This window comes from Tachyglossus aculeatus, chromosome 20 (genome assembly GCF_015852505.1).
Source record: "Tachyglossus aculeatus isolate mTacAcu1 chromosome 20, mTacAcu1.pri, whole genome shotgun sequence".
NCBI classification, from domain to species: Eukaryota; Metazoa; Chordata; class Mammalia; order Monotremata; family Tachyglossidae; genus Tachyglossus; species Tachyglossus aculeatus.
The window spans coordinates 4505775-4529575 of record NC_052085.1 but is presented as its reverse complement, the minus strand read 5'-3'; the positions used below and the strand labels follow the sequence as shown (position 1 = coordinate 4529575).

Sequence of the window (23801 nt, the reverse complement as noted above, 5' to 3'; positions counted from 1 at the left end):
GAGGTGTCAAGACATCATATCGCTGATGATTTCTGGACACCAACCTTACAGTTTTTGGTTCCTCACTTGGAAGGAACAAAGCTGCACTCTTCTCGAGTGCCCTGGCCTGTCCTTTCGGTGTCTATGGGGCTCCCGGTCAATTCCCAAGTCTCCCAAAATGTTCCCTGGATTCTAACCCATCCTACATCCTCAGACCAGTGTCACTGTGATTCCCCACTCGGAAAAACCTGGTTCTACTGGCGGTTGCCTACCAAGAGCAGTAGTGATCTTTGCGATTCTGTTTTCTCTCTTTATGTGGTGACGAGGCATCAAACTCCATACCAAGTCTTCGAGGTTGTTTCGACATCCAACCTCTTGGGAGTCCTTGGAAGACACATTCAGCTTCTGGAGCAATTTCACCAGTGCCACCTATGAACCGTACTGAACCTCAAATGGCAGGACAAGATTCCCAACAGCGAGAAATCGGAATGCAGGCGGCTCACCAGCATGGAAGCGGTGTTCCCAGCAACTCGGATCCAGTGGGAAGGCCACGTGAAAAGAATGGATGACAGCCGGATACCTAATAATCTGCTGTGGTAAACTGAAAAGAGGGGTACGGAAGAAGGGAGGGCAGAACAGTCTGAAACAATGTGACACAAACCAGCCAAGCAGTCAGGAGAGGGGGTTGCTCTCTTTGAGCACATGGAGACTGGGATACCAGAAGGCAGAATCAGGAACAGAGTCAGTCCCTGTTGTGGGATTTATCTTTCATTTTGCCTTGCTTCCCCTTTTCTAAACGAAGCATTGCTTCTCCACCCATTTCCAGGCAGGCTTCTACAAGCCTCCTCTCATTTTTCACTCCTGCTAGGTCTGCTGGGTTGATTTATGGTTTGAGCAACTGCTAATTTAATATAGTTTGAGCACAAGCGTTTCTTAAGCAGTTTTATAATTTGTAAATCTCTTTTAGGATCACATAATGCAATAATTCCCTTTTTGTCTTCTGCGAGCCCTGCAGTGAGAGTGGCACCGAGTGTGTACTAGTATACTGTAACCTTTAATTTCCATTCTATTTCATGATATAGGGTTTCATTCTCATGGGGATTAGCCCGACTTGGCCCTGAATCTTTTCGGTTCCCAGAAGGGGAAAGGTCTTTCCGGGCCGAGTTATTCAGAGGAATGTGATCACTCAGGTCAGTTGGCTGGGGAAGGAATAGTGTAATATTTCTGGTAGAAACCACCCCCCCCTGCAATATACAGTTTTGTTAATAATTGTGATTATGGTATTTATTTAGAGCTACTGTAGGCCAGGCACTGTGCTAAACAATACTGATGATGATGATGGCATTTAAGTGCTTACTATGTGCCAAGCACTGTTCTAAGTGCTGTGGGGGATACAAGGTGATTAGGTTGTCCCACGGGGGTCTCACAGTCTTAGTCCCCATTTAACAGATGGGGGAACTGAGGCCCAGAGATGTTAAGTGACTGGCCCAAAGTCACACAGCTGACAATTGGCGGGGCTGGGATTTGAACCCATCATCATTATCATCATCATCAACTGTATTTATTGAGCGCCTACTATGTGCAGAGCACTGTACTAAGCGCTTGGGAAGTACAAATTGGCAACATATAGAGCCAGTCCCTACCCAACAGTGGGCTCACAGTCTAAAAGGGGGAGACAGAGAACAAAACCAAACATACTAACAAAATAAAATAAATAGAATAGATATGTACAAGTAAAATAGAGTAATAAATATGTACAAACATCTATCCATATATACAGGTGCTGTGGGGAAGGGAAGGAGGTAAGATGGGGGGGATGGAGAGGGGGACGAGGGGGAGAGGAAGGAAGGGGCTCAGTCTGGGAAGGCCTCCTGGAGGAGGTGAGCTCTCAGCAGGGCCTTGAAGGGAGGAAGAGAGCGAGCTTGGCGGAGGGGCAGAGGGATTGGGGGCATTCGAACAGTGCTTGGCCCAGAGTAAGCGCTTAACAAATACCGACGTTATTTTAAATACGATTGATTGAATGAATGAATGCAAGGCGAGGGGCGCATGCGCGCCCCTCGCGACACCCCCCCCCCCGGTCGCGGTGCCCGTCACGTGGCCTGGGGGGGGTCGCCCCCCCACCGTCCCGTGGCGGCGCTCGTCCCGTGAGCGCGCCGGTCGCCATGGACCGGGCTTTCCTCCGCTCCTTCGGCGGGCTCGGCCTGGGGACCCCCGGGACCCCCCCTCCGGCCCGGAGCCGCCCCCGGCCCCGGCCCCGGCCCCGATTCAGCAAGCGCCTCTACCTGCTGCGCGGCCTCCCCGGCGCCGGGAAAACCAGCCTGGCCAGGTGAGGGCGCCCCCCAGCGGCCCGCCCCCACCCCCCCTTGGACCCCTCGGGGAGAAAGAAAACCAGCAGCCTGGCCAGGTGAGGGCGCCCCCTAGCGGCCGGCCCCGACCCCGGGCCCCTCGGGGAGAAAACCAGCAGCCTGGCCAGGTGAGGGCGCCCCCCAGCGGCCGGCCCCGCTGCCGCCCCTCACCTCGGACCCTTCAGGGAGAAAAGCAGCCTGGCCAGGTGAGGGCGCCCCCCAGCGGCCGGCCCGGACACCCCCTTGGACCCCTCGGGGAGAAAACCAGTAGCCTGGCCAGGTGAGGGCGCCCCCCAGCGGTCGGCCCCGACCGCCCACCCCCCCCCCACCCCGCCCCGGACCCCCGGCCCCTCAGGGAGAAAAGCAGCAGCCTGGCCAGGTGAAGGCGCCCCCCAGCGGCCGGCCCCTCCCCTCACCTCGGACCCTTCAGGGAGAAAACCAGCAGCCTGGCCAGGTGAGGGCGCCCCCCAGCGGCCGGCCCCGGCCCCGCCCCTCACCTCGGACCCCTCAGGGAGAAAACCAGCAGCCTGTCCAGGTGAGGGCGCCCCCCAGCGGCCGGCCCGGACACCCCTTCGGACCCCTCAGGGAGAAATCCAGCAGCCTGGCCAGGTGAGGGCGCCCCCCAGCGGCCGGCCCGGACACCCCCTTGGACCCCTCAGGGAGAAAACCAGTAGCCTGCGGCCCCGCTGCCGCCCCCTCACCTCGGACCCTTCAGGGAGAAAAGCATCCTGGCCAGGTGAGGGCGCCCCCCAGCGGCCGGCCCCGGCCCCGCCCCTCACCTCGGACCCCTCAGGGAGAAATCCAGCAGCCTGGCCAGGTGAGGGCGCCCCCCCAGCGGCCGGCCCCGCCCCCGCCCCTCACCTCGGACCCCTCAGGGAGAAAAGCATCCTGGCCAGGTGAGGGCGCCCCCCAGCGGCCGGCCCCGGCCCCGCCCCTCACCTCGGACCCCTAAGGGAGAAAAGCAGCCTGGCCAGGTGAGGGCGCCCCCCAGTGGTCAGCCCGGACTCACCCCCCCCGCCCCCCCACCTCGGACCCTTCAGGGAGAAAAGCAGCCTGGCCATACATTCATTCATCCAATCGTATTTATTGAGCACTTACTGTGTGCACAGCACTGTACTAAGCGCTTGGGAAGTACAAGTTGGCAACATATAGGTGAGGGCGCCCCCCAGCGGCCGCCCCGGACACCCCTCCCCCCCCCCCCCCCCCCCCCCCCACCTCGGACCCCTCAGGGAGCCCCCCAACCCGGGAGCCCGCTGCCACTGGGCAGGCATGCTCTCTAATAATGATAATAATAATAACAATGAGGGCAGTTAGGAAGCCCTTACTATGTGCCAAGCACTGTTCTAAGCGCACTGGGGAGATTACAAGCTCATCAGGTGGGCCCACGGGGGGCTCACAGTCTTCATCCCCCTTTTAATAATAGTGATAATAATAACAATAATGGTGGCACTTAAGTGCTTACTATGCTTAATTATGATCAAATGAATCCCCCTTTTAATAATAATAATAACGGCATTTATTAAGCACTTACTATGTGCCAAGCACTGTTCTAAGTGCTTGGGGAGGTTACAAGCTCATCAGGTGGGCCCACGGGGGGCTCACAGTCTTCACCCCCCTTTTAATAATAGTGATAATAATAACAATAATGGTGGCACTTAAGTGCTTACTATGCTTAATTATGATCAAATGAATCCCCCTTTTAATAATAATAATAATGGCATTTATTAAGCGCTTACTATGTGCCAAGCACTGTTCTGAGGGTTTGGGGAGGTTACAAGCTCATCAGGTGGGCCCACGGGGGGCTCACAGTCTTCACCCCCCTTTTAAAAATAATAATAATGATGGTATTTATTAAACGCTTACTATGTGCCAAGCACTGGTTCTAAGCACTGGGGGGGTTACAAGCTCATCAGGTGGGCCCACGGGGGGCTCACAGTCTTCATCCCCCTTTTAATAATAATAATAATAATAATAGTGGCATTTATTAGGCACTTACTATGTGCTAAGTAAGCACTGGGGAGGTTACAAGGTGATCAGGTTGTCCCCAGGGGGGCTCGCAGTCCTAATCCCCATTTTACAGATAAGGCAACTGAGGCCCAGAGAAGTTAAGTGACTTGCCCAAAGTCACACAGCTGACAAAGCGGCCCAGCAGGGATTTGAACCCATGACCTATGACTGTGAAGCCTGGGCTCTTTACACTGAGCCACGCTGCTTCTCTATCTGTTGCCAAATTGTTCTTCCCAAGTGCTTAGTCCAGTGCCCTGCACAAAGGAAGCACTCAATAAAACTGAGTGCTTAGAACAGTGCTTGGCACATAGTAAGTGCTTAACAAATACCATTATTATTAAATACAAATGAATGAATCCCCCTTCGCCCACCCCACCCCCCCATTCACCTTTTAACCCACTTCTTGAGAAGCAACATGGCCTTAGTGGAAAGAGCCCGGGCTTGGGAGTCTTGGGTCATGGGTTCTAATGCTGCCTCCGCCACTGGTCTGCTGCGTGACCTTGGGTAAGCCTCTTCGCTTCTCTGGGCCTCAGTTCCCTCATCTGGAAAATGGGGATGAAGACCGTCAGCCCCACGTGGGACTACCTAACTAGCTTGTATCTACCCCAGCGCTTAGAACAGTACATGGCATATAGTAAGCACTCAACAAATACCATTATTATTATTTTATCCCCCCCCACCCCACCCCAGAACTTCACTCTAGAAGCTGTTTCCTACCCTCCCACTTCTGCCAACGCGGATTCCGCCGTGGACGCCGTGCCCCAGCACTTAGTACAGTGCCTGGCACATAGTAAGCGCTTAACAACTACCATTATTATTATTGTGCCCCAGGGCCTGCCAGGGGGTGCAGACATACTCACTTTGCCCTCTTCCCTCACCCTTAGGGAGCAACAACAACAATAATAATGATAGTAATAATAAGAAGAAGTACACACTATGGGCAGAGCACTGTTCTAAGTGCTGGGGTAGATACAAGTTAATCAGGTTGGACATAGTTCCTGTTCCACATGGAGTCCAAGTAAGAGGAGCTGGGGAATTTTCATGTGGAGATCCCCCCGCAGCTGTTGGGGATCCCCCCCGCAGCCGTGGGGGATCTTCCTGCAGCCGTGGGGAACCCCCTGCAACTGTTGGAGATCCCCCTGCCGCCCTGGGGAGCCCCTTCCCTGGGACCAAGTGCCTGCCGGCTAACATCAATCAATCATATTTATTTATTTATTGAGCGCTTACTGTGTGCAGAGCACATACCGAGTGCCCACTGGGTGCAACACCCCGTCCTTGAACTTTGGAAATTTTGAAAATACAGGTTGGGTGTAGGGAGATAAGCAACCCCCCCTTGAGGATATATTTTATTTCCCTATCGTAAAATAGTAATAATAATTATAAGAATAATAGTATTTATCAAGCCCAGAGGGTATGCTCTGGAGAAGCAGCGTGGCTCAGTGGAAAGAGCCCGGGCTTTGGAGTCAGAGGTCATGGGTTCAAATCCCGGCTCCGCCACTTGTCAGCTGTGTGACTTCGGGCAAGTCACTTCACTTCTCTATGCCTCAGTTCCCTCATCTGGAAAATGGGGATGAAGACTGTGAGCCCCATGAGGGACAACCTGATCACCTTGTAACCTCCCCAGCGCTTAGAACAGTGCTTTGCACATAGTAAGCGCTTAACAAATGCCATCGTCATCATCATCATCTTATGCTGAGTGCCGGGGTACTCAGATTACCAGATGGGACAGAGGGGTCATGGTCTTTGTATTTTATCCGTTTTCTCTTTGAGGAAACTGAGGTCCAGGGAAGGTAAGGGGCTAAAGCAAAGTCATACTGAAGACCCGTGGTAAAGGTGGGACTAGAACCCAGGTCTCCTAATTCCCAGGCCCACGCCCTTTTCACTAGGCCATACTGCCTCCCACACCAAGGAAAATTGGCCAGCAGATTCGACGAGTTGGGTGTTTTGTCGGAAACTCCCCGTCTTTATCCCGGGATGCCGATTCTTTTAAGGGCAGGGGCCGCTCCTCCTCCACGTTGTAGCAAATCCACACCCGTGTGCACACAACCGTCCCAACACCGTGAGCTGCTCAGTCCAGACACTCACCTGGCCAGGTGAACGGTTCCCGATTTAGGGGGTGTTGTAGCTCCAGGGCGAAGCTGGGACTGGGGGTGGACATGGATGGAGAAGACACAGAAAGGCATCTCACAGTTGGGCTTGCTGGCTGGACCCATCGCGGCGGGTGCTTTATGGTGACAGACATCTCCCCGTTTTTCCAGGCAGCTGAAGCGTGACTTCCCCCAGGCTCTGATCTTCAGCACCGATGACTTCTTCGTCAGGGAAGATGGCACCTATGAGTTCAATCCTGATTTCCTGGGAGAAGCACACAAGTGGAACCAGGAAAGAGGTGACTCAACCTTTCCAACAGCGCCTCGGGTAGCTTTCACGGGAAGCCTCCCAGGCTTTCCGGGGAACGTAGCTGTAGAAAACGGGTGGACTTCCTATGCAGGATTGTCATCTGAAGTTCTCACTGTAGGTTGCCCAAAATGGTCCTGGCAGGTAAGGGAGAGCAGCTTCCCTGTGAGGGTAGACTGGACAGATCATCATCATCATCAATCGTATTTATCGAGCGCTTGCTATGTGCAGAGCACTGTACTAAGCGCTTGGGAAGTACAAATTGGCAACATATAGAGACAGTCCCTACCCAACAGTGCGCTCACAGTCTAAAAGGGACAGATTAGGACTCTGGAGTGTCTTAAATGCCATAATAATAATAATGATGGCATTTATTAAGCACTAACTATGTGCAAACCACTGTTCTAAGTGCTGGGGAGGTTACAAGGTGATCAGGTTGTCCCACGGGGGGCTCACAGTCTTAATCCCCATTTTACAGGTGAGGGAACTGAGGCACAGAGAAGTGCAGTGACTTGCCCAAAGTCACACAGCTGACAACTGGCAGAGCTGGGATTTGAACCCATGACATCTGACTCCAAAGCCCGGGCTCTTTCCACTGAGCCACGCTGCCATGGCTCAGAGGGCTTGAAAGACTGGGAGGGAACAGTGCTCTGCACGCAGTAAACGCTCAATAAGTACCGCTGATGGATGGAGTTTACACACTCATGGAGTTGTGGACAAGATGTACACCGATTTGTTCTTCAGGTGCCACAGCAGATCAAAAATGGGAGCTTCCAGACCAGCAAGTGGAAAATTGTTTTCACAGAGCTGGTGGACAGTGCTTAGACCTTGTTACCACACGAAGTGGTCAGAGTAGAAAAGATCAGTAGGTTCGAGGAGGGGTTGGTGCTACAGTAAAGCGCTTAGTACAGTGCTCTGCACACAGTAAGCGCTCTGTAAGTACCATTGATTGGATGAATTTATCGGGGGAGAGGTGTGTAATGGGTTGCTGAAGGGACAAGTTAGGGATGACGGTTCGATAATGTTGGGTTGCCGCAAGCGGAAGCAGGAGCCTGGGCTGGGTGGACTATTGGTCTGAACTAGGCTAGGCTGTGCTTGTGTCTTCGTGATCTTAACAGCGGACAGGACTGGTTTTACTGCTGAATTGTAGGAAGAAAGAAATGACCGATAACAGGGCTAGGCCAGGGTTGTTGCTCAGTTAAAACCCGGCATACTCAGTTTGCTGTCCTGCCTCAGCTGAGGATGAGTTTCTCACCACGGCGTAACCTGTTGTGTTGCAGCCAGGACAGCAATGAGGAATGGCGAGTCCCCCGTAATCATCGATAACACCAACCTGCAGTCCTGGGAGATGAGGCCGTACGCAGTCATGGTAGGAAGAAGCGTCATTTGTGAGTTTCCGGTCACGGCGGGACAGTCGATCCGATCCCTTTTCCTGATCTCCCAGGAGCCCCCCGACTCATCCCAACCCTTCTTCCGGGAAGCCAGGCTGAGGGTTCGGTGTGCTCCACTTAGCCGTTGCTTAGGTCAGCGTGGCGTGAGCCCCAGTCTCACCCAGTGTGTTTGTCGACCTTATCTTTCTTGGCTTTTCCCTCGCCTGACAGTGGGCCGGGCCCCGGCCTTGGGTCTGGAGGGGTCGGAGAGCCCGGGGAACCCAGCAGCCAAGCCACAAGCCAAGCTGGGCGACTCTGTTTAATTGTGGTGTGGCACGTTCCACTAGCAGACGGTTTCTCTCTCAGCCACCCAGGACGTTTTAATAGTATTTGTTAAGCACTTTTAGGCATCCTGTTGGAAACACTTGTTGGCCTCTGCTAGGAGATGTTTCTAGGGGCTTCTGCCGCTCGGTTAGCGGGAGTTTGGATCAGCCTCGTGGCCTTGTCTGACATTTTTTTATCTTTAACGGTATCTGCTAAGCGCTTCCTATGGGCCAGGCCCTGGGGTAGGTACAAGCTAATCAGGTTGGACACGGTCCCTGTCCTATACGGGGCTCAAGATCTTAATCCATGTTTTACAGATGAGAGACCGGAGTAGAGAGAAGTGAGGCGACTTGCCTGAGGTCACACAGCCGACAAGTGGCAGAACTGGGATTAGAACCCAGATCCTTCCGACTCCCAAACTCATGCTGTATCTACGGACAGCCCATGCTTCTGTCTCCCATACTGGGTTACTGATGTGTAGTTTTCCACCCATGGGACTATAAGATTCCCAAGCCAACAATGTATAAAAGCCAGGTACGAGCGGGTGGCTTTGGGTCCAACTCCCCTCCTTTTTTTTTTTTTAAATGATACTTGTGTTAAGCACTTACTGTGTGGGCCAGACACTGTACTAAGTGCTGGGGTAAATTCAAGCTAATTGGGTCGGACACAAGTGTCTGTCCCATATGGGACTTACAGCCTAAACAGGAGAGAGTAGGATTTAATCCCCATTTTACAGATGAAATAGCTGAGGCAAAGAGAACCTAAGTGTCTTGCCCAGGGTGTCACGGGCATAGAGCTGGGATTAGAACTCAGGTCCTCCGACTCGTGGGCCTGTACTCTTTCCTCTAGGCCACACTGCTTCTTGGGGGATGGCATCAGGGGGCTAGTCAGGACTATTGGACAGGAGATTGGGCCAGAAGAGAAGGCGGAGTGGGGCAGGCTCGTCAGTTTTGGGGTGGTGCATCCAGGTGATTAAAGTCACATGCATTTTGGGAGCAAGGCAGAGAGAGTGTGTATGTGTGTGTGTGTGTCTGCATTTTTTTTCTGAGGCAAGACCCTCTTCTCATTTCTCATTCTAAACTCAGTTGCTGACTTCTAGGTGGTGGTGGTGGGTTGCGGTAAGAAAGTGGGGAGGCGTGAGTGGGGTGGGTGGTATGAGCAGAAGCGCTGCTTGCTGTGTTTGGGCGAGAATTGCGCTGAGGTTTTGAGAAATGGGGAGCAGAATGCAAGGAGAGCTGCCGGTCAGAGGACGGCCTTTGTCCCACTGGGCCCGCAGGGTGTGAGGGACTGTCCACTCCTAGGGCAAGTTCAGGGAGGAAAAGTCTTACAGGAACAGAAGGCATCAGGGGTCCTTTCTACCCCTCCGTGCTGGGCTCCGCTACGAGGGCCCAGAAGTTGAAGAGACTCATTCTGATTATCTGAAAGATTCAGTGGGATTCTCACAGAGCTGTTTCCTGCCTCAGTGAGTGTTTTGTACTGTGTCTCAGTTCCACTGGTCACCCCCTCAGCCAACCATGAGAACTGTGATGATGATGATGGCATTTATTAAGCGCTTACTATGTGCAAAACACTCTTCTAAGCACTGGGGAGGTTACAAGGTGATCAGGTTGCCCCACGGGGGGCTCACAGTATTCACCCCCATTTTACAGATGAGGGAACTGAGGCCCAGAGAAGTGACGTGACTTGCCCAAAGTCACACAGCTGACAGTTGGCGGAGCTGGGATTTGAAACCCTGACCTCTGACTCCAAAGCCCGGGCTCTTTCCACTGAGCCACGCTGCTTCTCTATGACCAGGAAACGGCAGGGGGATTTTGGGAAGGGACCAAAGGACCCTGAGAGACCTCATCCAGCGCCGCTACCGCATTGGAAAAATGAGCATCTCTCTTGTTTTAGAAATCCTCCACCAAGAGGGACCCCACCAGCCCCTTCGGGAGAGGAGGAGGAGGAGGAGGGACGCTAGTTCAACCAAGCCACAGTTCACTCTCTGGCCCCAACGGCGAGGCAGCGACGTGTCCTTGTCGATAGCAGCAGACCAAACCTCCGTGTGGGTTGGGGGTGGCGAGGGGGAGGTGCCTGCCGAGAGGGATTTTAACACGGAATCTGCAGGAAATGCTAACTGGCAGCGTAAACATTATGAAATGTCCCATGTCTTCAACGTTTTATGTACTTTTTGGAAATCAGGCGCTTGAGAATAACTATGAAGTTATATTCCGAGAACCTGACACTCGCTGGAAGTTCAATGTTCAAGAGTTAGCAAGGTACATCTTTATCTTCCCAGTTTCTCTCTTTGCCCCCCTGTCGTCCTCAGGGACTTGGTAATCCCGTCCGGGGAAACTATCTGTGAGGCCCCAGGTTGCTGTCGGGGAAATGGGATCCGGGAGAATTTGCTTCTCAGACTCTAACGCACGTCCAGAAGTCAATCAATCGTATTTATTGAGCGCATACTATGTGCAGAGCACTATACTAAGCGCTTGGGAAGTACAAATTGGCAACACATAGAGACAGTCCCTACCCAACAGTGGGCTCACAGTCTAAAATCGAGATCGTAGTCCTTGGGGGAAAAAGCAGATAGGCTGGCGTTCTCCCAGAATGACGCGCTAAAGAAAACTCATGCCATTGTCCTCACCTAATCTGACATCCCGGGTTTGCCCCCAACCTGCTCGTTCTTCCGCCACTCGCAGCGCTCGGCGGCCCTGTTGTCACTCGATCAGTCAGTTGTATTTATTGAGCGCTTGCTGTGTGCGGAGCACTGTACTAAGCACTTGGGAGAGTACAGTATAACAATAGAACAGACATGTTCTATTTCTAGAATAGAAATGTTCTATTCTATTCGTGTTCTATTCTATTTATTTTATTTTGTTAGTATGTTTGGTTTTGTTCTCTGTCTCCCCCTTTTAGACTGTGTGCCCACTGTTGGGTAGGGACTGTCTCTATATCATCATCATCATCAATCGTATTTATTGAGCGCTTACTGTGTGCAGAGCACTGTACTAAGCGCTTGGGAAGTACAAGTTGGCAACATCTAGAGACAGTCCCTACCCAACAGGGGGCTCACAGTCTAAAAGGGGGAGACAGAGAACAAAACCAAAAATACTAACAAAATAAAATAAATAGAATAGCTATGCACAAGTAAAATAAATAAATAAATAAATATGTTGCCAATTTGTACTTCCCAAGCGCTTAGTACAGTGCTCTGCACACAGTAAGCACTCAATAAATACGATTGATGATGATGATGTTCCCTGCCCACAACGACCGTACAGCCTAGACAGACATTAATATAAATAAATCAATGACAGATATGGACGTAAGTCCCATCAGATAATGGGACTCGTCCCCTCGTCCCCCTCTCCATCCCCCCCATCTTACCTCCTTCCCTTCCCCACAGCACCTGTATAGATGTATATATGTTTGTACATATTTATTACTCTATTTATTTTACTTGTACATATCTATTCTATTTATTTTATTTTGTTAGTATGTTTGGTTTTGTTCTCCGTCTCCCCCTTTTAGACTGTGAGCCCACTGTTGGGTAGGGACTGTCTCTACATGTTGCCAACTTGGACTTCCCAAGCGCTTAGTACAGTGCTCTGCACACAGTAAGCGCTCAATAAATACGATTGATTGATTGATCAGATAAACATTCCCTAATTCCCCACCAGCATTCCAGCCCCAATGCAGAATGAGAAGCTATCATCATCATCGATCGTATTTATTGAGCGCTTACTATGTGCAGAGCACTGTACTAAGCACTTGGGAAGTACAAATTGGCAACATATAGAGACAGATCCCTACCCAACAGTGGGCTCACAGTCTAAAAGGGGGAGACGGAGAACAAAACCAAACATACTATGACCTGGTAGAACTGGCTTTCCACTTTTATTATCTCTAGACTGTATAAACTTGATCGTCTAAATCACCAAAATATATTTTAGCCTCAGCTTTTTGGAAATCTATGGCTTTTTTTTTTCTTTTTTTTGGCCTGTAATGAGTCCCAAGTATATTTTTGATTGAGAGTATCTGGATGCTGTAATTTTCTGGTGTAGAATCAGCCTCAGGGTGAGACTCACTGGGCGATTTCTCGACAAGCGGGGCAGTAAGTAGCTCTCAAGAAGTAAAGGCAGGTACTAGACGCTGAAATGGGCCTTCACACTGGAGAGTCTCTTCTCAATCAGAGCTATTTGATAGGTACCTAATGTGCGTAAAGCACTGTATTAAGCACTTGGAAAAGTATAATAGGAGTAGGGTGCACATCCTTGCGTTCAAAGGAGTTTACAATGTAATTTCAAACTAATTCCAGTTTCTTAAAATAATGAGGGGCAAGTTTTCAAATGGCATTGATGCACATAGTCTCCCACTAAAAGGCAGGACTTGGATTTTTGTCTTTTTGGGTATTCAGTTGTAAATTTAAAGACAAAAGCCGTCCACCTGAAAGGTATTTATAAGCCTGCAAGTTTTCCCTCAGCCTTGATAGCAGAGAGATGGAGCGTGCGGCAAACTCGGGAATCTGAGGTAGAATAGTGCTAAAGCCAAGGGCGCCGTTGTCGGCTCCCATGAGGAATCCGCCACGCCTTGGGACGGATGGAATTGTTTCTGGTTGCTGCTGTGGTCTACTCGGCCCCGCTGGTAAGGAACAGGCTGTCAGCTGTGGGACTTTGGGCAAGTCACTTCACTTCTCTGGGCCTCAGGTCCCTCATCTGTAAAATGGGGATTAAGACTGTGAGCCCCCCATGGGACAACCTGATCGCCTTGGAATCTCCCCAGTGCTTAGAACAGTGCTTTGCACATAGTAAGCGCTTAACCAATGCCATTATTATTATTATTATTATTAACAGGCACTTTTTGTACTTCTCCGGCTAGTCCCCGAGAGAGGTCGGAAAGCTGCCGTTCTAAAACGTCCCCCTCGCTTTAAAATAATTTTAAGTCCCATCTTGTGCACTGAAGAGAAGCAGCGCGGCTCAGTGGAAAGAGCCCGGCCTTTGGAGTCAGAAGTCATGGGTTCAAATCCCAGCTCCACCAGTTGTCAGCTGTGTGACTTTGGGCAAGTCACTTAACTGCTCTGGGACTCAGTTCCCTCATCTGTAAAATGGGGATGAAGACTGTGAGCCCCCCATGGGACAACCTGATCGCCTTGTAATCTCCCCAGCGCTTAGAACAGTGCTTTGCACATAGTAAGTGCTTAACAAATGCCATTATTATTATTATTAACAGGCACTTTTTGTACTCTCCGGCTAATCCCCGAGAGAGGTCGGAAAGGTGCCGTTCTAAAACGTCCCCCTCGCTTTAAAATAATTTTAAGTCCCACCTTGTGCACTCAAGAGAAGCAGCGCGGCTCAGTGGAAAGAGCCCGGGCTTTGGAGTCAGAAGTCATGGGTTCAAATCCCAGCTCCACCAGTTGTCAGCTGTGTGACTTTGGGCAAGTCACTTAACTGCTCTGGGCCTCAGTTCCCTCATCTGTAAAATGGGGATGAAGACTGTGAGCCCCCCATGGGACAATCTGATCGCCTTGTAATCTCCCCAGCGCTTAGAACAGTGCTTTGCACATAGTAAGCGCTTAACAAATGCCATTATTATTATTATTAACAGGCACTTTTTGTACTCTCCGGCTAATCCCCGAGAGAGGTCGGAAAGGTGCCGTTCTAAAACGTCCCCCTCGCTTTAAAATAATTTTAAGTCCCACCTTGTGCACTCAAGAGAAGCAGCGCGGCTCAGTGGAAAGAGCCCGGGCTTTGGAGTCAGAAGTCATGGGTTCAAATCCCAGCTCCACCAGTTGTCAGCTGTGTGACTTTGGGCAAGTCACTTAACTGCTCTGGGCCTCAGTTCCCTCATCTGTAAAATGGGGATGAAGACTGTGAGCCCCCCATGGGACAATCTGATCGCCTTGTAATCTCCCCAGCGCTTAGAACAGTGCTTTGCACATAGTAAGCGCTTAACAAATGCCATTATTATTAACAGGCACTTTTTGTACTCTCCGGCTAATCCCCAAGAGAGGTCGGAAAGGTGCCGTTCTAAAACGTCCCCCTCGCTTTAAAATAATTTTAAGTCCCACCATGTGCATTCAAGAGAAGCAGCGCGGCTCAGTGGAAAGAGCCCGGGCTTTGGAGTCAGAAGTCATGGGTTCAAATCCCAGCTCCACCAGTTGTCAGCTGTGTGACTTTGGGCAAGTCACTTAACTGCTCTGGGCCTCAGTTCCCTCATCTGTAAAATGGGGATGCAGACTGTGAGCCCCCCATGGGACAATCTGATCGCCTTGTAATCTCCCCAGCGCTTAGAACAGTGCTTTGCACATAGTAAGCGCTTAACAAATGCCATTATTATTATTATTAACAGGCACTTTTTGTACTCTCCGGCTAATCCCCAAGAGAGGTCGGAAAGGTGCCGTTCTAAAACGTCCCCCTCGCTTTAAAATAATTTTAAGTCCCACCTTGTGCACTCAAGAGAAGCAGCGCGGCTCAGTGGAAGGAGCCCGGGCTTTGGAGTCAGAAGTCATGGGTTCAAATCCCAGCTCCACCAGTTGTCAGCTGTGTGACTTTGGGCAAGTCACTTAACTTCTCTGGGCCTCAGTTCCCTCATGGGGATTAAGACTGTGAGCCCCACATGGGACAACCTGATCGCCTTGTAATCTCCCCAGCACTTGGAACAGTGCTTTGCACATAGTAAGCGCTTAACAAATACCATTATTATTATTATTAACAATACAGGCAGTTGGCTCCTTAAAGATCTTAAGTACTGGCCTCCACTTACCTTAAGCCAGATGCAGGTTGCAGTGGACACAACGGCAGCCCACGCGTCTTTGCGAGGTAGATGTTCCCACCCCAGGGGTGGCAAGCTCACGGCTGGAGCGGCTGCTGACCACGGGGATGGCACTTGATCTTTGGATTTCATGAGATCAGTCCTAAGTCCCACACAGAAGGTGTACAAGGGCAACTCCAATCTAAGAGGGAAAAAATAATAATGGCATTTGTTAACAGCTTACTCTGCGTCAGTCACCCATCTACCTACCGAGCAGCAGCACCATGGAGGGCTGAGGAGGGAGCAGGGCATCTTAGGGTGGTCAGCTCGCCTGTCCCGCAAGACAAATGATAATAATTGTGGTATTTAAGCGCTTACTGCTTGCCAAGCCTTGTACAAAGCAGAAAGTCGGACACAGTCCCTGCTCAGTGTAAGTAGGAAGAACAGGTCCTTTTTTTATGGTATTGGCACTTACTGTTTGTCAGACACTGCTCTAAGAGACGTGTCCACGTGGCAGACACCGTTAAGTGCTGGGGTAGGTACGAGTTAATTATCTCGGATACAGTCCCTGCCCACATGGGGCTCCCAGTCTAAGTAGCTGCAAGGAGAAGAGGTATTTAATCTCCATTTTAATGGTGAGGAAACAGAGAACGGGAGTGGCTTCCCTGGAGTCGCACAGCAGGGAAGTGGCAAAGCTGGGATTAGAACCCGAGTCCTCTCAGTCCCTGGCCCGTGCTCTTTCCACTAGGTCACGCCGCTCCAAGGGGCAGGCGGTGAAGCAGGGTGGCACTGTGCCATTTTTGGGTATCCTTGCCCACCATCCTGCTTCCTGGAGAGGCCCGAAATGGGAATGGCTGCGGTTGGAGCACCTGTTGCTGTGGGCTGGGCGCCGTACCTACCACTTCAGGTTCAAGGCGCCGTCCCCTCCTCCCCGGGGGAGGCGGCTGAGGAGCATCTGCTCTCCCCAGAGCCGAGCTCCCGTGAAAGGCACCTTGCAACCCCGAGCAGACGAGCAGTGATACAGCTTTTTCCGGAGTGGAGCCCTAGGAGATAAAATTTGAGGGAGGCCTGTGAAGTGGCAGAACGTTTCTGATGTAGGAAAGCCAGTTTGATTTAGAGCGTTGGGACTAACTCTGTTCCCATCTCGTCCCGCACAGGAGAAACATTCACGGGGTCTCAAAAGAAAAAATCAGGCGGATGAAAGAATGGTACGAGCACGGCGTCACCTTCCAGGGCGTGCTCCACTCAGAGAAGCCGAGCGGGGCGGGCAGACCCTGGGACCAGCGCGACCCAACTTACCCTGGCCCGGCGAGACCCTGGAGCTCCTGCCCCGCCGGATTCCCTGGCCAGAGAGCGCCGCTCCCTCCACGGGGGGGTTTCCACCGCCGATACCAGAGCTCCTCGTGACTCGGTTTATCCAGCCAATTAACGCTTTCCTCAGTCGACCTGTGGAACTTTTGTACTCCTCTCCATTCCCTTTCAGCGCTCCGATTCCAGGGTGCTTCCTGAACCGGAGCATCTTCGGATGCGAGTCGTCCTTGTCCCCACCCAGCAGCCCCGGGGTCGACGAGTGCCGCGGGCCCCCAGAAGGCAGAACCGTAAAGGGGAAACGTCTTCGTGGTGTGGGCTTGGGGAAACTGGTTTTTGGGGGGTGAAAACCATTTCTTTTGCTCTCCACAGTCTTGGGGGCCTGATGGCTCCCCCAGAGCGACAGCTTTGGGGAAGGGCAGGCCCTAGGATCGCCCTCGACTTTGATGCCTTTCCACAAACCGACCTTTCACAAGGGGCTGGAGCCGGGAGAAGCCCCCGTTGGCAACGGGACTTCGGGATCAGGTACCTGCGCTGGAATGCTAAGCGGGGTGGAGAAACCCCCCTGTAATTCACAGTCTTTTCGACTGTGAGCCCACTGTTGGGTAGGGACCGTCTCTATATGTTGCCAACTTGTACTTCCCAAGTGCTTCGTACAGTGCTCTGCACACAGTGAGCGCTCAATACGATTGATTGATTTACGGGTTTGAGTGGAGGCACAAGAAGCCAAGTGCGGGTGAGGAGGGACGGCGAAGGAGACAGTCTGCATTGGTGGTAGGGGATGCCCTGGCCTCTTCACACCACAGAATGCAAGTTCTGTTCCACTTGATGATGATGGTATTTGTTAAGCGCTTACTATGTGCCAAGCACTGTTCTACGTATTGCAGTAGATCTGAGGTAATCAGGTTGCCCTAGGTGGGGCCCACAGTCTTAAACCTCATTGTACAGATGAGGTAACTGAGGCACAGAGAAGTCAAGTGACTTGCCCAAAGTCTCACAGCTGGTCAGTGGCGGAGCGGAGATTAGAACCCATGACCTCTGACTCCCAAGCCTGGGCTCTTTCCACTGAGCCACGCATTTAGTGGCTGTTACTTGTTTTTTGACAGGGTGGAATTATTTCTGCCCTGAAAGTTTTTCAGGTAAGGGTAAGACCAATTAGGACATCTAGTCCATTTCCTTCTAACAAGTTTGTTCTGTACAAACTGTCCTACTGTGTCATGGGGTCCAACTGAAGCTATTTTGAAGTTGCTCTGGGAATATGCAAAAAACACCTGTCTTACCATTTTAATATTCCAGTAATTCAATTTTGTAAGTTAAGACTCTTTTGAGTTTTGAAATAGCCCAGAAGGGTGCTTTTAAAAAAATTAGCCTTTTCTACTAAAGGGAAGTTAAATAAATGAAATGCCTTTTGCACATCCAGGGTAATTCGTTTGAATAAAGGGGCTAGGGCCTTGGTTATAAGGTTGTGCTCTATTACCAGTCTAGCCTCTTTATTCTTGATAATCTGACCACATCCTAGAGTAAGGCTAATCAGGGGTGGAGGTCAAGTAAAGAAAATTGTTTACTAGAGCGCACGCTTTATTGCCTCCCTTCTGTTGGAGCTGGGGAAGGAGGGGGCTTAAGTTTTTCTACAGATCCCGGAGAGTTGCAGCCTGTCTCTACCTGTATTTCCAGTAGAACCTCAAATCGGCCAATGTAGGTCTGGTCTCAAAGTCCATCGGGCCAGGAGCCAGGCTAAGAGACCAGACCAACTGAGAGAGGGGATTGAGCCCATTGTTGGGTAGGGACTGTCTCTATCTGTTGCCGAATTGTACTTTCCAAGCGCTTAGTACAGTGCTCTGCACCCAGTAAGCGCTCAATAAATACGACTGAATGAATGAAAGAGGACAGGAGGCTGAAGGACTGAGCCCATTTGGCTTCCAGTCTTCTCCCAGATAGCCCAGGCTGCAGCTCAGACACCACCTTCGTGCGAGAAGCATTTTTAACTTTACGGAACGGTGCGTTTGTAATCCTCTCTTACCCGATTGCATTAATACACAGGAGCATCAGTATTAACGGATGAGTTTAATAACGATTTCACAGTAGATACAATTAAACTTTGTCAGAGAGAGTAGCCCGGGGTGGGGACCGTCTCCTCTTGTTAGGCTGAAGTAAGGAATTTAGAAATCTCTAAATTCAACAGGGCTGTGGTACTCACCTGCTCCCACATTTTGTCGTTGAAACGGGGTGCAAAGTGACTTAGCAGCTGGGACACCACAGAGCAGCAGCGGGAGGGAGGAGCCAGTGGAGGCTAAATTAAGCAGGACGGCCTGAGGAGAACCACAAGGCACCACGAGGTAAAAGCAATAATAGTGAGCAAATCCAGATCCTTAATTTTGAAGAGGTTTTACCCGATAGTTGATAAATGAGGCACTGTCAGGTCAAAATGAATATTTCTAAGGGATAGGCCCACGGACCTCTTAAAGCCGGAAAACCAGCATACTTCCAACGTGGACGAGGGAAGTTTTGATATGTTTTTCCAATCCACAGAGAATATAAATGCTTGTGTAGTTGTAATTGTACTGTACAATTTTTTTTTTTTTACAAAATAAGTTAAAAGAATAAACCGTGACTGATGTCTGATATTTTCACCACTGCAGCTTCTGTTGGCTCGTAGCGATCTCTCGGGCTCCGTCCGCGCGGTTCCTCGCAAAGTCGACCCCCACGCTACAGGGGGGAGTCGGGAGAGTCCGCTTTTAGTCCGGTGAGTCCGGCAGTCACCGAATTCTCCTCTGCCAAGCCAGAGAGGAGTGCTTGGGTGTTGATGGACGCCAGCTCTTCATCCGTCACCAGATCGCGGTCCAGCGGCGGGGGGGTTTCGGCAGACCCTTCCTGGGGGGAGCTCAGGCTCTGCCCCCGCACAGGGGTGCTGGACCTGAGGCCGCAGCAGCGCGGGGGCTGAAATGCTTTCTTCAAGGCCGGAGAAACCAACGTGCACAGAGGACTGACCGGAGGCGGGGACGGGATGCGGCTGAGGTACTCGAGGGCTTTCCGCTTTTTGCAGCTTTTGGGGGCCGCCTGTCCAGCCGCTCCCGTCCGGCTAGGCTTGGGCGTGAGGGTTCCTGGTCCCAGGGCTGAAGCTGATGGTGGACTTGGGCCAGCTTCGCTCTTCCGCCGCATCTTAAAAAGCAAGGGATTCTATTTTACACAGAGAAGTGGGGCAACATTCACTTTAAACAGAACAAAGGGGGGGGAGGTGGTAAAAACAAGCATAAAAGCTTTAGAGAGAAGCGGAGGAGGAGCTATCTTGGGCAAGAGAGATTTGAGATCTCTCAAATCTCTCCATCCCCCCCATCTTACCTCCTTCCCTTCCCCACAGCACCTGTATATATGTATGTACATATTTATTGCTGTATTTTACTTGTACATATCTATTCTATTTATTTTATTAGTATGTTTGGTTTTGTTCTCTGTCTCCCCCTTTTAGACTGTGAACCCACTGTTGGGTAGGGACTGTCTCTATATGTTGCCAACTTGTACTTCCCAAGCGCTTAGTACAGTGCTCTGCACACAGTAAGCGCTCAATAAATACGATTGATTGAGAAACAGGAAGGAAGAAAGGTAGATCTTAGAAAAAGGGGGAGTGAAAAGCAGAATGGAGAGGACACTCTCAAAAGTAGAACATTTATCTTCAGATCATCCTAGTAGTCTAACTTTTAGACATTTCCTCCACTGGTAATTTCAACAGACACAACGTAGAATAAAACGGTTTGGCACAAGGCTCTTCTCTCAGAATCTAGGCCAACCTGTATAAAACTGTACATTAACTTGGAGCTGAGGTAAACTTACCGGGTGCTTATTTACTGAATCAAATCCCCGCTGAGGAGTGGGTGGCTCTAAACTACCTTCCGTAGCCCAGTGAGACCAGCTGGCATCACTCATGAGAAGCACATTCCTCAGTTTGTTTTCAGCATGGCTGCAAAACTGGATGACATCCTAGTGAGGAGAAAAAATGAAAACCAAAGTAGTAATCCTTTTATACAGTAGAAAGTTTATAAAGCCATGCAGGATGTGGCAGACCAAACAGGAATCGGTGGTCACCAAATCATCATCATCAATCGTATTTATTGAGCACTTACTATGTGCAGAGCACTGTACTAAGCGCTTGGGAAGTACAAATTGGCAACATACAGAGACAGTCCCTACCCAACAGTGGGCTCACAGTCTAAAAGGGGGAGACAGAGAGCAAAACCAAACATACTAACAAAATAAAATCCCACAATACCAGGCCTGCGGACACCAACTGAAGCCTAAAAGTATATATTCAAAACAAAACTTCTTTAGAAAGCACTGATCATAAATTAATAGACTTGATTACATCAAAGTAGGAGGCAGAAAATACTTTCTAGTTGGAGAAATTTGGATAAAGTCACAGACAAGAGGTCCATAATGGATTAGCTGAAGGGAAAGTCAAATGTATTTATAGAGCACTTATTGTGTGCAAGACACCATACTAAGCATGTGTACCATACAACAATATAATAGATGCATTCCCAGGCCACCACAAGGGATGAAAGGAGAGAGACAGAGAAAGATAGAGCAACAAAGAGAGACCAAAATAGAGGGAAAGACAGAGACTAAGGCAGGCAGAGAGACTGACAGGTTGGTAGATATAAAGACAGCCAAAGACAGGAGTGACTAATACAGAAACAAGTAGAAAACAAGTAGCAAAACAGATGAAAAGAGGCAGAAAGAGAGAGAAATGGAGGGAGAAACAGATGAAGAGACTAAGAGAGACAAGAATACAGAGGTGGAGACACAATGACAAGGGGGAAGTGGGGAAGGGACACAGAGAGACAGCAAGAGAGAAACAGAGACAGAGTCCCAAAGCCTATAAAATAACAACAATAATAATAGTAGTGATAACTGTGGTACTTAGTGCTTACTGTGCGTCAGACACGATCCCTGTCCCACCTGGGGTTCCCAGTCTTAACCCCCACTTTACAGATGAGGTAACTGAGGCACAGAGAAGTTAAGTGACTCGCCCGTGGACACAGAGCAGACCAATGGTGGAGTTGGGTTCAGGACCCAGGTCCACCTGACTCCCGTACTCTACCCGCTAGGCTTTGCTTCCCTAAGGGTGCGATGTCTTAAAAAAAAACTTAAAACCCTTTTGCAGTAAAGTTACCTGAATGGTACTTTTCAGCTTGCTGAAAGTCTCTTGCAAATGGCTCTCCTTTGGATTGGCGGAGATGGCAGAGAGCTCTCCCGCACACAAGGTACAGATTCCCGAGGTGGATTCTGACTTCCACTGGAGGTTGCTCGCCGCAATCAAGGCACAAGGCTTAATGATGTCTTCATTAAGGTCGGTCCAGAACTTTATCGCTAGAAGATTATGGCATTCATCTGACAGATATACTAGAGGTGCAAGCCCTGAGATTGAAAAATAAGTCACTTGTCAGCTTTTCTCAAAATGGATGATTTTGTAAAAAAAAAAAAAACCCGAGAACCTGCTAAGAAGCATAATGTAAGGCTGTATTTCCCTCTTATTTCCGTCTTAATATTAGAAGGCGTTGCATTGTGAGCCAGAGTGACTGTAGAATGACAGTGGAGACCAAAGCACTGACGCAAAAGGCCCCAAATGAACCGAATCTGACCAGCCAAGGCACCCAAGCACTGACTGCAGGTCACAGGCCTGGGCTCTTGTGTGGGCCCACCCCGCGCTAGCCTTTGGAGCCGGTTTACAAATTTAACGATCGATTTTTCTGAATCCCTTCGTGGCAGTCATCTGACACATTTCTCTGGTAGCCCGGGTAGCTGGATCACACCCCTGCAGTGGATCAGGTGGGCATCCTGAATTCTTTTCTGCCCATCTTAACTTCCCTCTGGCTTCAAGCTGTGGCCACCCGTTAGCGTTAGGGCTCCGGTTGCTTACTAGGAAGCCCTTGGAAAAACTTTTCTTGGTAAGTCACTCCGGGGAAGCCGGCAAACTAGCAGAGGCTCGGGATTTGACGTGAATTAGCATGGTGAGAATTTTAATAAAAATTTAAAATACCTCAGAGGCAGAAGGTTCTTCAGGCTCAAGCATTTTGTGAACTCCTATTGCAACAGTAACATTCAAGGCTCTGAACCTTTTTTTTTTTTTTTTTTGGCAGGGGGAAGGAGACAGGGGAGAAGATATCCCTACCTTGAATCAGGGATTACCTGTCGTATCGCACTCTCCCAAGTGCTTAGTACAGCGCTGTGCCCATAGTAAGCACCCAGTAACTACTATTAATTGGTTATCCACAGTTCAAAATGAATGTTATCGAGCCAATAATGACTGCCACTATATGGACATTTTTAGATGTGTTGCTGTCGCATAAGGAACCAAGATTTTAAAAATCGCACTACCAAGAAGTTACCTTTCTATGGACGGTAACTGAGATCTCTGAAAGGCTGCTACTTTTCAAAGTACTAGAAAACATTTATATATATATATTAAATCAACTGAATGTCGCGTTCTCCTCTAATGCAAGGATGGTGTTTCTGAAGAACTGATGTCACCTTCCTAATCCATAACCGCTTTTCCCAACACTGCGTTCTGGGGTACCAGCCATGCAGGTTGTCGGAAGAACACGCACTAAATTCTGCCTTCACGTTTAGTAAAGACACCCATCCTGGCAGTACTAATTGTTGAAGAGGTTGAGCCGGATTAGAAATAGCTCTCATAACTAGCCCCTAGACTGCTAAATCCTCCAAGACATTTCCCCGGATATAACCCTTCCTCTCCACCAAAACCAGAAAATGCTGTGATCCCGGCATGTTCCATCATAGTGAGACTACAAGAGCGGGCGTAGGACACACCGCTCCCCTCCTCAAAAGCCTCCAGTGGCTGCCCGTCTCCCGCTGCGTCAAACAAAAGCTTCTGACCATTGCCGTCAAGGCTCTTGGCTGGCTCAAACGTTACTACCAATACCACTCAAATGGCCCTTCTTCAATAGTAACGGAATTTATTAAGCACTTACCATGAGCAGAGCCTGGCAATGAGCATCATCATCATCATCATCAATCGTATTTATTGAGCGCTTACTATGTGCAGAGCACTGTACTAAGCGCTTGGGAAGTACAAATTGGCAACATATAGAGACAGTCCCTACCCAACAGTGGGCTCACACTCTAAAAGGGGGAGACAGAGACCAAACATACTAACAAAATAAAATAAATAGAATAGATATGTACAAATAAATTAAATAAATAGAGTAAAAAAATATGTACAAACATATATACATATATACAGGGAGCACTGGGAAAGAGTGCACATGTGGGAATTAGGCCTACTGTAAAATCCTGATCTCGTTTTACCCACCGTGGAAGGTGACTG

The 23801-nt window shown here is 50.0% G+C and overlaps 2 protein-coding genes across 6 annotated transcripts in view; one reads left to right on the top strand and one right to left on the bottom strand.

Moving 5' to 3' along the window:
* Positions 1-44: 44 nt before the first annotated feature.
* On the top strand, positions 45-19165 carry N4BP2L1 (NEDD4 binding protein 2 like 1). Of its 5 annotated transcripts, none has more exons than XR_005455234.1 (5): positions 2109-2305; positions 6590-6717; positions 8006-8094; positions 16309-16984; positions 19099-19165. XR_005455234.1 is itself a non-coding variant. In XM_038762160.1 (5 exons), the coding sequence occupies exons 1-5, from the start codon at positions 2142-2144 to the stop codon at positions 16556-16558; spliced, it is 708 nt and encodes a 235-aa protein (XP_038618088.1). In that variant the 5' UTR covers positions 2109-2141; the 3' UTR covers positions 16559-16657. The 5 variants fall into 5 exon arrangements, 4 of the variants coding, with proteins under 4 accessions (XP_038618087.1, XP_038618089.1, XP_038618088.1 ...); XM_038762160.1 differs by lacking the exon at positions 19099-19165 and adding an exon at positions 10601-10677 and having other exon boundaries at positions 16309-16657; XM_038762159.1 differs by lacking the exons at positions 2109-2305; positions 19099-19165 and adding an exon at positions 45-575 and having other exon boundaries at positions 16309-17350.
* Positions 18508-23801, bottom strand: part of BRCA2 (BRCA2 DNA repair associated) — a 48082-nt gene continuing 42788 nt past the window's right edge. The window contains exons 25-27 of the mRNA XM_038762153.1: positions 21627-21871; positions 20288-20434; positions 18508-19618 (exon numbers count right to left, since the gene is read on the bottom strand). Coding sequence (XP_038618081.1) covers positions 19166-19618; positions 20288-20434; positions 21627-21871 — 845 coding nt within the window. The 3' untranslated portion in view covers positions 18508-19165. The remainder of the gene's footprint in view (positions 19619-20287; positions 20435-21626; positions 21872-23801) is intronic.